Source organism: Dufourea novaeangliae, unplaced genomic scaffold (assembly GCF_001272555.1).
Source record: "Dufourea novaeangliae isolate 0120121106 unplaced genomic scaffold, ASM127255v1 scaffold170, whole genome shotgun sequence".
NCBI lineage: Eukaryota > Metazoa > Arthropoda > Insecta > Hymenoptera > Halictidae > Dufourea > Dufourea novaeangliae.
The window spans coordinates 1,376,401-1,395,290 of record NW_015374081.1 but is presented as its reverse complement, the minus strand read 5'-3'; the positions used below and the strand labels follow the sequence as shown (position 1 = coordinate 1,395,290).

General features: G+C 40.0%; 1 protein-coding gene across 1 annotated transcript in view; it reads right to left on the bottom strand.

Annotated features, from left to right (window-relative positions):
• LOC107190717 overlaps window positions 1-18,890 on the bottom strand; it is a 96,798-nt gene that overhangs the window by 38,835 nt on the left and 39,073 nt on the right. Inside the window, exons 2-3 of the mRNA XM_015579577.1 lie at window positions 5,716-5,783; window positions 2,232-2,449 (exon numbers count right to left, since the gene is read on the bottom strand). Coding sequence (XP_015435063.1) covers window positions 2,232-2,449; window positions 5,716-5,783 — 286 coding nt within the window. The remainder of the gene's footprint in view (window positions 1-2,231; window positions 2,450-5,715; window positions 5,784-18,890) is intronic.

Sequence of the window (18,890 nt, the reverse complement as noted above, 5' to 3'; positions counted from 1 at the left end):
AAATATTTCCATGCACCTTAACCCTGTTCAACCGTAGAATTCCATTCTGGAATCAATAACATCCTTAGCATATACGTATAACTCGTATTATGAACCTGAAGATTCAATATGGCGACCTATCGTATAGTTTGTATACTTTACATTTCTATTTTATTATGATGTAACTCTATCTGTTTTGTTATAATTTCTAGTATGTCGTAAAAGTGTTCACATCCTACATTTAAAACGTGCATATTTCAGTAAAAGTATTTTTAATCGAGAATTATGCGTGCTTAAAAAAATAGGTCTGATATTCGGTTACTTTACTCTAAAGAAGATATTCGGGTGTTTCGGTCTTAGGTGGGACACCCTGTGTAAATCGTAGCGAAGGTTATGCGCGCTTTTATCGCGCTCAGTCATCCCGCCGATCGCGAGAATCCACCGGATCCAGCCGTTAACGTTGGGCCGATCCATACATTGTCTCCAGCCGCGGGGGCCGGTGATTTCCGAGTTTTATTTTCCCCAAGATGTTTTTTTTCCTTCGGCGAGTAGCCGATTACAGACGGTCGGCTCTTGGTTACGTGACTCGATTAATTCAGCAACGTGAGCCGCAACCTTTCGCACGTTTTATCCTCGATGACCTTTTTTTTCTCCACCAACCGTTGACTCACTCGATCGTGCGCGCGCGCACGCGTCATCCGGAGACGGAACGCTTTTTTTCGATCGTCATTACGACGAAATTTCGATTCGACTGTGGGTCATAAAAGTATTCGTGCACCCTTTAAAACAGAACAACTCTTTCAAAGTTGGACCAAATTACGGATTAAAAAAAAAATAAGAAAAATAGAAATTTTTGAAATCGTGCCTGTTTTTAATTAACATTCATGAAACCCATAAAAATTTCCATGAACTGTGGTTATCACTAAACGATTCCGAGAGAAATTCTCTATCAAAAACATAGGTTTTATTTAACTATTTACTATTTATTTCGAAAAGTTGCATCAAATTTTGAAAATCCCAATTCGCAACAGGGTGTGCCTACAGCGGGTCCTAGAACCAAGTGGTGTCTACCACAGGTTAAAAAAAAAGAAGAAAATCGAAATTTTTTGGGGTAGGAGAGACCGGGGCAGGTTGTAACACAATTAAAATTATCGGAACAACAAATTTGGCAACACACTAGGATGCCAGAATGGTTTGAAAATATTGATATCGTCGGTTTCATTACAACAATCGATCAAGTGTCTGTTTTGTAGTTACAGGTTAGATTTTTAGTATTTGAAGCATGTAAGTAAATATTGCCCTAGCACTTTTATTTCAATTAATTTGATGTTTAGTTCCTAGTTTGCTGAGGCAAAACGCAAAAATTCAAGCTCGGGGTAAATTGTAACAAATTGCTTGGGGCAAAATGTAACACATTACTACTTACCCCGCTCTAAATGGTGATAAAGCAAACCTGCTATTTGCTGGAATATTAGTTAATTTTAGGATGAGAACATACAACAAGGTTTTACTTCTGAAGAAGATATTTCTTGCATCTGTCACAAATAACCAATGATTGTTTAATCATTGTATATCAAATGTTTAATAATGATATGCATTTTCATTAATATTTTTCGGAAATATTTATTTCTGTTCATATTTGTAGGGGACTTCAAGAGAAGTATAGCGCAATTTTAGTTTTTCGCCTAACTTCAGTTCTTCAGAGTGAAAACATCCCTTGAAGGTAAATAAGTGTTTCCATATACCCCGGTATATCTTTAAAACTATCATAGATATAAAAAAAAACGATTAGAATAAAAATTCAATGGTTTTTTATTCTCTATAAAACTATGCAATTAAATTGATAAAAATTCTTTGTTTAAATAAAAACACCCGTCCCCCACTTTCATTAATTATCAATTAAAAAAGAACTGAAATTGGGCCGAAAACAAAAATTGCGCTATACTTCTCTTGAGGTCCCCTACAAACCTGCAAAGTTTAACAAAAAAAAACCAGAATTTTGCGGGTTACCAAACATCCCTTGTAAGTGTCAAAGATTTTTCCACATATTTACACTCAACGAGTTGACCAAATATACCAGCAGTAAATCACGCAATCTATTTCCTGATTATAGAAAACACTCTCGAGACAAAATTATTAAAACATTTTTTTTTACAATCTACCACGGTCTCCGTTACATGTACCGAACTTCCCTTGTTAGCCAGGTGACCTTAATAGTCAGTATCCTCGAGTCGGAAATAGGAAAAACTCACCTGTCCGAGGGTGGAAGCGGTCGAGCCGGGCTGCTGGGGTTGATGCGCTGTCGCCGATATCGGCGTGAGGGGCGTGTGCGGCGTGTGCGGTGTGTGCGGTGTGTGCGGTGTCAGCGGCGTGTGGTACTGCTGACTGCTGTCACCGCCGGTGCTCCTCATCTCGAGATCCGGACTTGTCTCGTAACCGTCATCCCTCGCTTCCTGCTTCACCATCACCCCTGCGCAGAAAAAAACGGCATCGCCGTGTGTCCTTTCAATCCTCCTCCGGGCATTATCGAGCTCTTAACGATCTACAAACCGATTTTCGCGGAACCACTAAACTCAGCGCCAAAGTTTTTTTTTTTTATTTTTCTTTGGCAAGTCTCGCGCTGCTCTAGGTCAGAGTTGGGCAGAATTTGATTCGAATAGTACAGAGTGAAAAGCAGCAGTATCTAAGGGTGTCGTTTTGAGCTTTAAACAGTTAATGAGATTAAATAATTGTTCGACAAATAAAAAGTGAAATTTCTACGCTTAAACAATTAAATGTGACGAAATACTTTTTTTTATCTTCTATTCGTTATTCGAACATTTTTATCGAGATAATGAGTTTGCCCATCTTTGTTCTAGGTACATAGGGTGGATGCACTAGTAAATGAATATTATGGAGGGATGGTAAATAAGATTTATTGTCTGAAATAACTCGTTATGTATTGATTGTGTCAAAAATCTTTTTAGTGAATTATATAGCATTTTAAGGGACGCAACGGATGGATACAATTTGATTTCGTTATCCTATTTTTTTATTTATTTAGATAGCAAGGTGACAATGAAATTCAAGTATTCCCTTAAAAAATAAATAAAGAAAGAAAAAAGGAAATATGGATCTGTTTAATATCGATATTTTCGACTTCGGAAATAACAAGATACACTATGTACGATAGTTTTTTCTCTTTCGTATTACACAAAGCTGTAATTAGCAGATTAATTAGTGATTGACCTTAGTGAGGGACATCGACTTTAATTGTATAAACGGGTTTTTCTAATTTACTTGCAGTTGTTAAAAATTGAGTTGCGCACCCCTTTGGCTGCAAGGTCCTCAATTCCCCCGTATACGATTGTTCTTTGGCATTTTTGTGCCCTTTGGACGATCCCGTTTCTACCTGTTCCGTGCAGGTATACGCGGGGAAACATAATATTTTTAATATCGAATGCGACTTGGAAAGCGACGCGTTATTTTTCCGCGAGCTTATCGCTCCCGGTATATTTTTACGGCGTGAGTCAACTTTTTCGCAAGTGCGAACCGCCCAGCGCATATTCCAGCCGGGTTTTGAATAAAAGTTTCTTGCACGCGTTGTCGGAAAATCGCGCCTGACAATCCGTAGCTCCGCTACCCCGTTCTTTCTTCTTTTTTTTGTTCGCTCGTCTACACCGCCAGCTCGCCGATTACTTTTCCACCGTGTCCCTTATTCCGTTTCCGTTTCGCCAGGTATCGTTCCGGAAATTTGCCATTAACGTTTATCCGGTTATTTCTCCGTTTCGTTCGTCAAAGACAGGACCCCAAAGATATGGGGTGACAACACTTTGAACATAGACTAAAATAATAAATAATGCGATTATGGCGTTTATTTTGTTTCTACAATTCATTTTCTTCACAAGAAATTTTCAGCCTAAGGTTTTGATCTCCTCTTTGTAATAACAGACAAAAAAATAAGGTATTCCATTAAAAAAAAACAAAAAACGTTACCATTAGAGAAATCTCAAAAGATATGGCCTTGAGATGACCTTCAATCTCATAGCCTAATTCCCCCCCTAAAATACACTCACTTTCTGCCGAACCATTTTTTTTTTGTACCGTGATAAGTAAGAGAATAATTGACGGTGGCAGAGTTAGGTGGGGCACCCTGTATAAAAGTTCTAACTTTAAAATAAAAAGAAGTCACGAAAAAACCTGCCTGTCCTCTAAAGGTTGAATCAGCAGTTCCTTATATCCAAGTAAAAAGACAGCCACCCCACTAAAAGGATTCCAAAGTGCATTTTAAAAAAGTGATGCACAAGGATCGAAAGAGCATGCTCCTTTGTTTCACTATTACCATCAAAACCGTCCGTCTTCCGAGCTTTAACAATAATTAACCCTAAGCACCACCTACGAAGCCCCAATTATTCACAAATACTTTAACCTACGTTTATCATTTTCAACGACGCGCTAAATATTCCCAACGTTATCACTAGACTGCGGATTTTTATGCAAAATATCATTATATGAAGTAATTTACAAAAAGTAGAAGTAAAACTACATAGTTCTTTGTTTTCTCAGGGATTCTATTGGGATGAAAATAAACTAAAAAATTTATCAAACTATCGAATTTTTAACCATTGCTATATTTCACATAGTTCTGCACGCTATAAATGCATAAAATCCGCGCAGTCCAGTCGGCTTCGCCAACAGCGGAACGATTCTGTTTCCATAAGTGTCCGCCATCCACCAAAAGAAACTTCATAACCGCGCGAAACACGCCCAAAAAAGCTTATTTCCCGCCTTTTTCTACGCCCCTGGGCAAGAAAAGAAGCCGTGCTCGCCGGTAAACGCTGCAATTAACGTCCGGGGCGTATCGCTTCGAGCGGTCGCAGAGAAAGAAATTCACGGAGGCCGGTGAATTTAATCGCGCCGTTCGTCGAATTTCCGTTTATCTTCCGGGAGGGGCGGAAGGGGAGGAGGGGTGAGGGGCAGCGACCCTTCCGCAATGAAATTCCATCGAAAAACAGCGGACAGCAGCAGCCGGCCGCGGCTGAATCTGAAAATGAACGCGGTTGTCCGGATAAGCGGGCAGATTTTTGCGCGATGCCAAACGCATAAGTCACGAGCGTGTCCGGTTCGGGGCAGCGGAGGCGGAGTAGGAGGCGGAGTAAAGAGGAGGGGGGCGGGGCCGGAGAGGACCGCAGCGTCCGTGTTCGCATTTGCAGGGTACAATATAGAAAATTAAAATGATATTTGATTCGTTATACCTTTGTCCGCGTAATCGTGCGATATTGAATTGTCAGTGATAAGGGGGCAGGGAGGGGCAGTTTTTTTCATCCCGTACCCGCCGAAACTTTTCCTCTGGAATATCTCGTAGTCGGGTATTTTCATACGTGCACATCGTCAAACGTTTGATAGTTCGATATTATTCGGCCCACTATACGCGTATACACAGGGGACAGGTGGAGAGCTGAAGAGGGGGGGGGGGCGGCGGCAGTTCGATGGACGACCGATCTTTTAAAGAGGATGCCGCTAATAAATTTAATGCAACGCTAATTTAATAGGTAGAACGTTTCGTCGAATTTTTCCGCGAGCTAATTAATCAGCGCGGGTGGCTCCCACCATTTATTGCGAAATTCCATTCCAACAGCCCCCAGGAAAAATATACGATTTCCGTGCTCGGATCGACATCGAATCGCCGGGCGGAGAGAGCCTCTCTCTCTGGGCTCTTTGCGTAACCAATCGCTGGGCTTCGAGGTTTGGGCTTACCTTGGGAACCGGAGCAGCTCATCGTAGTGCCGTTTGGACCTCCGTTTTGCACGGGCGACGGGTACGACCTGGAAACAGAGAAATTCGAAACCTTTGTTAAATGCGCTGCGCTTTTTCGTGCTCACCTGTTAACTGGTGATGTGGAAATTTGATTACGCCAATATTATTGTTTATTACTAGACTGCGGATTTTTATGCAAAATCATATTTTCTATGTGATATTCAAAATCATATATTATATATGTATATTCAAAATAGATAAATTGTGCCATCTGATGAAAGTTGTGACTTCTGTTGTATTTCATAGAGACCTGTAGGCTATAAGTGCAAAAAATCCGCTGTCGATTTATTACTAAATTCTATTGTAATTTACAATAAGAAAAGTAAATGTAGGAATTTTCTTTTTCCATTAATTTCTCTTTATCTTATTGGATTTGGAGGAAAATAGATGAATTGTTCGCGCGCGTCAAACGTCTCCAGGAAATCATCCCATCTTTAACCGTGCCTTTTCTTTTCTTTGCAGAATATGAAGCCACGGGGAGTATCTTCGCTCGTCGACCAGCAACAGGTAATTTTGACAGGTTTCGAAACCGTGCTCGCGCGCGCTGCCGCTCGTTAACTTATTCGTCGGCTTGTAGAAAGTCGTTTCGAATATTAATGGCTCGTTCGTTGAATTAATGCTCGTAATATCGAGTCGTTTACTCCGGGTGCTATAAATTCGAACGCCAATAGGGTATATCGGGATTGTGTACCCACCACGAAGTGAAGGAACACAGCGTCTCGTGGATTAAAATTTCTTCCCACCACGGTATCGAACTTTTAACGCGATTCGTGGTTTTTTTTAATGGCGAATTTTCCTCGAATTAACGCGCGAACGGCCGAGCCAAGTGGACAGAGAGAGAAACAGGGTTGGTAATATTGGCCTGAAACTTTTAAGCAGACTTTTCTCTCTTGTTCTGTGGGAAGTTTGCGGCGCGAATCGCGAGTTGGTTAACCTTTCAGGTGTTTTATTTCATTTTGAAAACTTGCAGTTTTTTGTGCTTAATTATATTTAAGCTATTACGAGTATACTCGACAGAGTAAATGCTGTGAACTTGAAATAAATTCTAATAAAATGACACAATTACTCTTGGGACTTGAGCACCATCTATTGACAAAGAAACTGTTACTGCCTTATCAAACAGCTCTCGTACATATTTATTTATTTATTTATTTATTTATTAGTCAGTAAATTTACTGTTACGTAATTCCTGTGGAGGTAACAAACAAATTACCTGTACATAAACCTGGTTTGCAATAAACAAAGACTTTAAGTACTAAAATAAAAAGAAAGTATAACAGTTACAAAGGATCTGAAACAATAATATGCATATTCACTATTAAAAGTGAAAAGATTATAGTGTAATATATACTGCTGCATATTTCTTTTTTTAAAGTAATTTTTTTTGTTTCTGTTTTGCCTCTTTTGGTTCGAAAATACTCTAAATTGTGTTAAAATTACGAATATGTTTTATGATTTGCCTAAATTTTCCTTTAAATAGGAAATGCAATTCTTTTACGAGTATACTCGTTATTAAACAAAAATAGTAGTTTAGAGTATTATTGACAGAAACATCGAAAGGGTTAAATTGCGTTTTTGTGGAGCACTGGGGAAAGAAAGCCTCTGGTCGTCCGCGAATTCGCGTCGAAATCGATCAAACGCGTCGCGATAACTTCGCCCCATCGAATTTCAATATCGTCGTCGGTGGTTGCCACGCTGATTTCTTTCGTCGAGGTCCCTGCGTTCGCTGAGACGAACGTTGGAACGACGATCGCAAATAGGCCGTTTCGAATATGTCGTTTATTCAATCCCTTTAACGCTCCGTCGTTGTATTTTAAAAATTCAATTTTTCTGTTCCTTTTTAAATTTTATTTGTGTTCTTGACAACAAATGTTGTACGTTAAAAAAGTTGGTTAATATATAATTTTTGTCAGGGAGGATCCGCCGTCATTCGTATTGAATGTGTTAATTGAAAAATGGAAAGGAATTGTAAGAAAAAATATAGTAACTAAGAATATAATATAAATTGCAGACACATTATACAGGGTGTCCCTTAACAGTTTTGACTTCCGGAAATGAGGGATTCCTGTGGTGATTCGAAACAACTTTTTTCTTAACAAAAATATCCTCCGAGACTTTGTTAACGAGATATTAACGAAAAACCCCGAACCAATCAGAGCTCGGTCGACAGACTCGCGCTCCGATTGGTTCGGGGTTTTTCGTAAATATCTCGTTAACAAAGCTTTAGAGAACATTTTTGCTAAGGAAAAAGTTGTTTCAAATCACTCCAAGTAAAAATATTTTTTTTTAAAGTGTAAAGTAACCTTAAAATGATTACTATTCTTGCTTTAAAAAAAAAATCCACAAGTTACCAGAAAGATGCAGTGAGCGGGTTAAAGAATATACATTGCAACCTTCACCTTACAAACATTTCGAACATCCCGAAACGAACCAAGGTTTTAAACAACCCTCGCACTAGGTCACTGTGTCCACGAAATTCCCGTTCAAAGGGGTTTAAAAAAGAGAAAGATAAACGATGGAGAGGAAAAAAAAACCCTCGAGAGAGAGAAATAGAGAAGGAGAGTGAGAAACAGCGGAAAGTCATAATCAGCCGTGCTGTCGTTAGAACGCACAAGCCCGCGTGCACCCCATTTAATTGATTGTGCTCCCTATAAGTGCACGCCAATTATGGATTGTTCTCTCTATTATCCACCCCGTTCGTTTCCTCTCGGTGGCAGTCTCGTTCTCGCATGGACGCCCATATCTCCCCCTCCCTACGTCCCTTTCTCTTTCTACTCGGCTAATTATGAGCGCCGATGAGCTTTGTTGCATACCGAAACCGGACGCGTAACGGGGTACCATTTTCAGGAGAGTTACGAGCGAAACGGTGCACATATCGCTTTCGATTTTGGGGGCCAGGGGGGGATAAGTTTAGTTTCGAGGTCGGAAAACCGATCGTTGTCGAGGAACGAACGTAAAGCTGCGTCTCCGTAATCGAGAATTATGCGTGCTTAAAGAAATGATGATGATGATCGAAACAGTGATCTTAAATTACTGTTTTCGATGACCAAACCTTCTGACTTAATGAAGGACCTGACTGATAAACTTGCTACTTGTGGCTAGCAAAATCCCTCAACGAGGCAAAATGGCGGATGGTACTATTTTGGTAGTGGGAGAATGCAATAATGAAAATTTGGTATTTTTTATTCTATTGTAATGAAATTTTTATTAGTGTGTTTGAGATTTCTCTGTTTAAAATGATACCAAACACGATATAATTTGAACTACATTTACTTATGAATATTGATTAAGTGCCATAAATGATCAATAAGTAAATATACTCCAAATTATACCGTGTATCATTTTAACCAGAAAAATCTCACAAATGAGATAGTAAAAGTTTTACTGAAAAAAAAAAAAATTCAAAATGTTTATTGTTACATAAATATTGTCATCGATATGCAGGCATGTAAGCATTGTCGTCGTCGCGACGCTCAATCTCTCTTCTCGACTCGCTTCCTTTCCCCCGTCCGTAGTTAATTCTCCATTTAGAATCAATTCTACTCACAAAATTAACTTAAAGTTTTGACAAGATAAAACCATTTTTTGAATTCATGTTCTTGCGTACTTTTCATTTTAATTTTGTTATGCCAGAACTCTATCTGTCTTGTTATAACTTCTAATATATTGTAAAAGTGTACACATCTTACATTTAAAACGTGTATCACATTTTAAACTTTTAGTCTTCCGACATATAATTTTCAAATACCCTGTACATGTACGTCCGTTGCAACGAACGTCGTTTCGACGCTCGTGGTGTCACCGGCCCAAGAGTTCCTAACACAGAGGCGAAAACTTTGGGTAGGTAGTAGCTCCACGGTGTTTCGTCGCCGCGTAACACTGTGCCCACGGCCCGGAAATGAAATGATCGTCGCTTCCGAAACTTCCCTCTCTCCAAGGGTCCTCGATGGCGCACAGGGGGATGGGCGGTGGAGATTACGAGCTTTCTCTCCCTCCTAGTGGCTCCGGCATAAACTTCTCCGGCAAGTGAAACCATTACGATCAGCTGTGCGCGGGTCGAGGGATCGATTAAGTAGCTTCCACGCTCGCGGAATCGAAAACACTTGGCGAACGACTCGCGGGGAGGAGATTGTTCGGGGGATGGTCACGACCCACGACCCTCAGGGTTCCTTTTACTTTCTTTCGAGCATCTGGACCGAATATAATAGCTATTCGAGCGAGATATTCTCGTCGACACTTCTTCTGGCGTGATCGTGGAACATTAACGTCATTCTACGAACTGTTCGACGAGGGAATTGGGGGAGAGAAAAGGGGGATGAAGACTTCTTTATTCCAGATGCAGACGTATTTGAAACTAGAAATAGAATAACTAATTATTACATATTTATTTAACTAATTATTCATGTACAGTAATGCCTCGATGAGTGCGTCGAACTCGGGTCCGCTTCGGAGCATTCGATAAGGCAGAAAGGTTTTCAACTTCTCATAATTTTTTTTTTTTTTATAACTTGTTACAAGTTAATATATTCTAGACAAGTTTGTATAACATTTCGCGTCTCATTATTAATAAGGGTGGCACACTAAATGGATAACATACAACTTGCTATATAACACGAAAAATGTTATGTAACATCACGTTATATAACATTTTTCTTTCTGTTTGTTTTTTTTAACAAGTTTTATAACTTTGCTATATAACATGTTTCGTTACATAGTGAAGACGCAGCTTAACACTGTTACGTTACATTGTGCAGACACAGTTTAATACTGTTTCGTTACGTAGTGCAGACTCAGCTTAACACTGTTCCGTTACATAATGCAGATGCAGCTTAAAAGCCGTTGTCACTCGACACCATCGGAAAAGTCATTCGCGACGTCACCCACGAAGGGGTGAATGTGCACTATCCCGCTTCAGGCGATATTCCACTGCCGCAGATATACATTTCGTCTCGCGAATGTAACATTACCTCGTTTTCGCGCGCGCAAATATTACGCTCGAGACTAAATACAAACAATTGGTCGGTAGTAGCTACGGGTACAGGGCATAATGCAGTGCAGCTGCGTCGTTTCCGTTAAAATTGAAAATTACAGAGAGACCCCCCCCCCCACGCAAAGTCTGTTTGTCGAAGGCCCCCGACAAAAGGGGGCAAAATATGAAATCAATATTTGCGTAGCGGCGCGCACGCATTGGCCCCCGAGCGCACTCGCTCGTTCGGCACACGTTTGTAATATTTCCGAGTTTCCCGCGAGATCGGTTTCAGCGTCCAGGGTTTCACGTTTTTTCCAGACCACAAGAACATGCTGGACGCGCGCGCGCGATCAACAGGGGCCATTTTTAAGCCTTAACCCTCGTACAACGAATGCAGATGATCTTTGTAATTATTTGTAAATGTAACATATGAACTTGAAAATATATACAAAATTTTAGGTACGATTGTTTCTTGAAATCTACGTCTAATGGAAATTCTGTTACGGGTCGAAGTGAGCCTGCATTCGTCTCGATTATTGTCCTGATCTTGGGTCAATAATCTTGTAGGGAGAAATGTTTCGAAAATTCGTTTTTTTGCCCAAGTAACGGCGAGAAAAGTGGAGGGACTATAAAGTATGCGTTTGACAGGATCCACGGCCTTCTCCCAAGTGGCGAGTATAACGCCTGGACAATAATCGTGTAGAACAAGCCAGACTATAATCGAAAAGAATCTGTAGTCTACTGTGCCGTGCGATTTTGTAGGAAATTTTTCTAAGGGGATTAGTGAAAGATTTTTATGCTGAACCTTTCTTCTGTATATTTATTGTATCTTAAACAATAAATCAAACTTTTGTTTCGTTGGAAATACGAAATAAAGATGGCGCTGCAGCCCATGAAAATCGACCACCTCGAACACAAAATTGTTCGATTGGTCGCTATGATTCTGGTCGTTCTGTTCGTTTGAAATAAAAAAAAAACTAAAAAGATCTTAAATTATTCGGGCATGGCCATCGCAGGTACCAGATTTGTGTTGAAATATTAAACATTTTAAAAACAGGGATTTTCAGTTACAATGAATTATTGTGAGCTTACCACAAGTCGAGTCTTACTTAAAAAACTGTCCCCGTATCATTCGTTGATTCTCTATTTTCCCCTTTCCCGGTCTGTTCGCCTCTCTTTTTTAAATTACCCGTTACGCGCACGAGTCGCGTAAGTCGATGACATTGCGAGGCCGAACGAAAGGAAGGGGGAGGAGGAAAAAAGCACGCGGGACCGTATAATATCGACATTTGTAAAAACTGGAGGCATCTAAATACCATAACCACTATGATCGTGCTAAACAATAACCCCCACCCCCTCCCCTTTGCTTACGTGCAAACACGAGGATTTTAAAGTCCTCGTCCCAGGGGCTTAAATTATAGAGTACGCAGACGTAGCGCGACTATTATGTAGGGTCGACTATATTAATAGTGCACGAGGATCTAGGAAAAATTGTCTCTCTCCTGATGAGTTTTTATCGTGGCTCTCGGCCGCGATAAATCAACCCCTTGCACGTCGTCCAAGTCGATACGCTCCGACGTCGACTGAAACCACACCGCCGCGATCGTTTCGATTTTCGCGAGTGTTTGTTTACAGTGGACTCTGCCTATATTGCCACTCAACATATTGCCACGCGAGGCACTTCCCCATCACACGTATTTTGGAGCCAGAGATGGGCAAACTCATTACCTACATAAAAGGTTTTGAATAAAGAATAGAAGATAAAAAAAAAGTATTTCGTCATTTTTAATTATTTAAACGTGGAAATTTCAATTTTCATAATAAAATAGTACTTCTTTAGGAATGAATCGACAATTATTGTCGAATAATTATTTAATCTCATTAACTGTTTAAAGCTGAGGACGACACCCTTAGATACTGCTGCTTTTCGCTGCAACCATTTTACTCCCCTACAGCCCTGACTATGCCAATATAGTTAGAGTCCACTGCATTTCGCGAATGCTTTGCTTGCCTAATGTTTTCCTTATTATAAAAGAATTTTACTTTTTTCTCAATTTTTAAGAAAAAATTGCTCCTAAGATAAATCTATGATAAATCTATGATATACACGCTATCGTATGTGCTAATACACATATTCGAAAATAATTTAAACTTGTAAGAAACTTGAAAAGAATTAGTCGTGGACATTGGCAATTTTCACACAAGTAGAAGTTCATGTTTGCAAGTTCAGAAGCACTTACATTTAAAACAAATTTTTTTTTGCAATTGATTATTATATAACAATACTCATGTATATATTAATAGACTGTTTACAGTCGCGTATATACACCAAAACTATTTCTAATTTCTATATTTGTAATATTGTTTCAAAAAGGGGACACATTTCAGAAGGCATTTCATAATCGGTACGTTACACAGCGACAACACGATCACCGTATTATTGCTAAAGACGCGGTTCCGAGAAAAGAAGCGCGTCTTGGCCGACTGTCGAAGACAGAATCGAAAGAAAAGCTCGTCAGGAAAGAGTTACGTAAAACATCCCGTAACAGGCCTCTCCGTTGAATTTTACGATCGAATGAAAACATTCGAAAAGACGTGATTGAATTTATCCTCGCGAGATCGCTCGAGGATGCTCGCTTAACGCGAAGAAAATGCACCCGCCTACGCTCTTCGAACGAAGGTGTCTTTAATGTCCATTCCCGCGAAACGTGCCTGATATTTCGTGTAAAATATTAAGAAGTTCAGACGACACTAAGTATACTGTCCCAGGGGATTCACGAGGCTCCTTTTTAACTGCCCGTGTATTGCATCACGCTTGCAGCTCCGTGGTAAACCGATACCGTCATCAACCTGTGTTAGCTACGAAGGATCTGGATAAGAACCTGCAATAACACCGTTTAACACGTAAAATACCTCATAACTATATTGCGAAATTTTATGCATTTATAGCCTATAGGTCTCTGAAATAGAATGAAGGACGAAACTTTCATCGGATCCAACGTGTTTTCGATTTTATTCTGAACGCAGTAATATAGGGTAAATCAACCAGTAATTGACTGTATATCAGTGAAACGAGGGGGGCCTAAACATTTAATAAAAATTACTATGTTCCCACTGTAAACAATTTCTAGACCTATAACAAGAGAGAAATAAATCTCTCCTATAAATAAAATATCTCCTATTCACCATAAATACTTAATTATGCTAACTGTAAAGAAGAAATTAACTTTTCAATAGTAGTTTACTTATAAATTCTTATACATAATACAACTGTAAATATTTTTTAGTAAAGTCGATTATTCGAACACCATCGATGATTCCATGTACGTTTTCACAAATGGATACACACCAGGCAACCAAAGCCTCAGCAATAACAACCGAAGGTGAACTCGTCCATACAACAAAAAAGGGTTTCGAAGGGAAGAAAAAGTTCGAACAATAATAAATGAAGTTGAACTCGTTCACAAAGCAAAAAATAGTTTCAAAGGGAATAAAGAGTCGCGATAAAAAGGGATTTCGCAAGGCACACACTGAATATCCAGGTGGTTCTTGTCGCTGGGACTATTTGTCGTCCAGCTAGAAAACGGTAAGAACCGCCAAGGCCACCTCTGTACAAAGATACGCGCACAGGTAGAAGGTGGGCCACGGAATGCGCTCGTTCGCGGTGATATCGACGCCGTCCGAGTGTATACGCGACACGTGAACGTGCGAACGGTCGTTCGGGCGGGTTTTAAGGGCGCGACAAGCTCGTCCGTTGCCAACGACATTGGCTCCGGTCCCTTTTTCCCGTATCGGTGTTAACCACGACGCGTTAATGGATGCACAGGGGGAATTGCTTTCGACTATCTTTCCGTACGAGGGCTGCAGGTGTCTTCCTGGTCGACGTTCGTTAACCCTAGAATTTATAAGGAAAATATGAAGGATAAAACAAATTTCTGAGGGGCTGAAAACCTTTTGTTTTGCCTCGAATGCTCGTAAGTGAACCCAAATACGTCGCACTTATTGAAACCTTACTGTATGAAAAGCAGATCGAGAAATATTCATTTACAAAGAATTCTTGTGGAAGATATTAGAAACTTCATCGATATACTAGAAAAATTCTGTTAAAAAAACGTTGCTTCGTGTGTCCGGCCAAAAAAGACAGAAAATGTGATAAGAGTATGTCAGCTCTAAAAATCAAATATGTAAAGAACACACAATTTATACGTGTAAAGAATGTCTAGTAAGTTTTCATACTAACATTATCTGTATTTTTATACTAGTACTGATTTATGAATATAAAAATTTGTTTTACATTGTGTAAACTGCTGTGGGTCTTTTTCATCCACTGAGGAGTGCCAAATTCATGTTTCGTAAGGTTAACATCGTCTACGACCACCAGAAAGGAAACGTGTACCAACCGTACGATAGGAATTCAGGAATTTCTTCGTCTGTGCCTTGTTCGATGAGAACGTAATCGTTCGTTGCTTATAAATTGGTTTATCCGGGTTTCTTACATTTTCGATCGTAATCTCGCTCTTGCGTCATCGGTGCTTAACGCGTTGATCTTGACCGAGCGTGGAATAGTAATTGTCTGTTTTGCATGAGCCTGATTATTATGGTCATTATCATGGTCTTTGCTATTCTATCAAACATGACGTGAAGCTAATGGAAAGGTGTGTACACTGATAGTCCCAAAACCTTCGTTACTGTAAGTTGGAGTATGTAACTTCGACTTACAAAGGCGGTGAACGTTTCCCTACTGTGACGGGCCAAAATTTAGGCAAAATTCAGGAATTTTGTTAGAAAAAACTATGAGGTTTATCGATGTTAAACTTTTTTCTATGAATTCCTATACACTAATAGGATAAGCTTCATTTTTTTCATTTGAAAAGACAGTACAGATTAAAAGTTATTGTAATTTTCCGGGGTTGCCTAAAAAAAAGGTTCCTCCAAGAGCCGATTTAAAAATAACCTAGTACCGTTGTAAAATTAGTCAAAAAGCTATTTTTTTTTTTTTACTTTCATTTTTAACGTTGCTTTAACAGCCAAAGGTCATTAGCAACGCGGTACATTTATTTAAAAAAGCTATTGATTTCGATAAATATCAGCACAAATTCGGGTTCTATACATTAAAAAAATAATAACATAGCGTGTCCTAACATTTATGAACCGTAGAGTACATCCACTCCACACCTGTAACAAACCGATATTTCCATTGATTCAATAAAAAAGGTAACAGTGATACTCACATCTAGACGCAACGAACCTTTCAAACGATCCAAAAGGTCATCGAATAATTTTCCACAGATTCGAGACGATCTATTCCGTTCACCACTGTTCCCCGATTATCATTCCAAATTCAAAGTGTCTGAAACCAACCAAATTTTGTTGGTTTGTCAGATTTTACAGACTACTAACGATAGTTCAATGTCGCCGTAGGTTCGAGCTTACCAGAGGATTTCCGCGAAGGTGTTCTCTCTCTCTCTCTCTCTCTCTCTCTCTCTCTCTCTCTCTCTCTCTGTTTCTTTCGTTCCTTCTCTTTCTTTCTTTCCAACGGTCATTCTCCTAATCTCGGTTGTGTATCCTAGCGATGTGCAAAGGGTGGAAAAAGCCGTGCGTAGGCGTGACAGAGGTGACTCCTGCCACCTCGGAGGAGAGAGGAGAGAGAAGAAGAAAAAAACGATCCTTGCTCGTGTGTGCGTCACAGCCGTAATTTCCAAGAGCGATCTTGCGAGGCTTCCACTTGCCGGGGCCGGGGATAAAGGACTAGCAAAAAACCGGTCCTCGCGTGGGCTCCTCGAATTTTCCGAGCCAGCGGGAAGGACAATAAAAAAATGTGTCCAAAAAAAATACCGCCGTGGGGCCGTACAGTCGAGTCCAGCAACGACCATGGACTCCGCGGCGAATTGCTTTTTTTTTTTTCGAGATCCAGACACGCCAAATCGTTTCTTTCAGGGTTCGAAGATCGCGAAATCATTGTTTTCGGGATTGAGATTCATGGTAATCGTTTCTTTCGGGATCTAGACATGTGAAATCGTGTCTTTCGGAGTTCGAAGCTCGCGAAATCATTCTTTTTCAGGATCCAGGTGGGCAAAATCGTTCCTTCGGAGTTCAGAGATCGCGAAATCATGATTTTTCAGGATCCAGGTGGGCAAAATCGTTCCTTCGGAGTTCAGAGATCGCGAAGTCACGATTTTTCAGGATCTAGGCGGGCAACATCGTTTCTTTCGGGATTTAGAGATCACGAAATCATTCTTTTTGGATTCAAGGTTCAAGATAATTGTTTCTTTCGGCATCCAAGCGCTCGAAATCGTCCTTTTCAGGATTGAACCTCGCGAAATATTTTATACTAGCTGTTTCAGAAATTCTGCGTTTAACCCACTCACTGATTTTGTCCACTATACAGGACATCAACTTCATCATTGGTAAAACATGTTTCTGATATTAGTAACAAAGTGTTAAAGTTGATGTCCTGTATAATAGACAAGGACAGTGAGCGCGTTAACCTTTTCGATGTATGCTCGCCGTCAAACAAAAAAAAAAAATTACATTGGCTATTTAAAGTAAAAATTAGGTAAAACAAAAAACATATTCGTAAATTTAACACATTTTAGAATTTGTTCGGACATGAAAAGTGAATATTCAAAGAGAAACAAACCACTTGAAAAAAAAAAGGAAATATGCTATGGTATATGAATTTACGAGGACTGTTTAATAGATGGTGCTCAAGTTGCAAGAGCAATTTTATTATATTATTAGAATTTATTTCAATTTTACAGCTAATGCATTTACCCTTGTTTCGTCGAGTATACTCACCATAGTTTAAAAATAATTAACCACACGGGCGTTGTTTTCAAAATGAAATAAATCATATATAGAGTAATTAATACGTTCACTGCCACAGTGAAAAAGGCCGTACGTAGCCAGACACCGTTCATTTCGTTTTTCAAGTAATACATCGTCGAATGGTGCATTTAATAAATGGTGTATATAAAATAGTAAATCATCGTGGAATTAGTCTTGTGTTAAAGTACCCAGCGATATGGATTTTACACAAAATTTTGCAACGATATTTAGTCAAGGTGTTAAACTTTGGTGAGTTTACGTGACATGTCCGCCCTTTTCTTTCACCTCTCTATACGCTTTGCATATACGTATGCAACCCTCTGTGCTTGCAATTCATTACATATTTATGTACCCAAATGGAGCACACCTCCCTTATTCAATAAATAGTGATAATACTCTCTTCTGGGATCGAAACGCATAAAATTGTTTCTTTCGGGATCAAGACTCACAAAATTCGTTTCTTTCGGGATCAAAATTCACGAAATTCATTTTTTTCGGTATCAAGCCACAAATTCGTTTATTCCTGGTCACATGGCTCACAGAATTCGTTTCTTACGGGATCAAGACTCGTAAAACTCTTTTCATTCAGATCTCAATGCTCACAAAATCATTTCTTTCCAAGGCTCCCCAAATTCGTGTCTCCCAGGCCCCAATTCAAACCTCCCTCACAAGATCAATTCCACCAAGTAAAAACACGCGAACCCGTCTTTCTCCCGTTCCGTGGCCACGCAAACGTTTCCTTGACCGACAGACTCTCAAAAACGATTCCTTCAAAAATCTACCATCAAGTATCCACAAAGATCGAAGAACTATCCCGAACGATCACCAAGAACAGATACACCAATGAAAACAATCCTATTATTTCCTACTCAACCACCTTTCCCCCTTTTTTTCTCTCTCTCTCTCTCTCTCTCTCTCTCTCTCTCTCTCTCTCTCTCTCTCTCTCTCTCTCTCTCTCAAGCTACCCCCTCCCCAATTCAACGCAGCAACGTTGCTCGTTTCTGCACGCTAATTCGAAAATACTCGGAATAATTTTCAGCCGTAGCTATACACCTACCTACCCTATGTACTTTTTATGTGCCGCTCGGACCGCCTATGTAGCGCGGGGGGTCCCTCCCCAGATGTACATACAGTACACATAGGTACCCCCGTATATGCCAACCAGGGTAAATATACAAGGTATATAAGGGGTAGCGTGTAGGAGATGGTTGGTACATAGAAGTACTTGCTGGAAACGACTAGGGCCGTCGACGGGGGGCGGGATGAGGCTTGGGCGGCGAGGAGGGGGCGGAGAGGGGGCAGGCAAGGGAATGGAGAG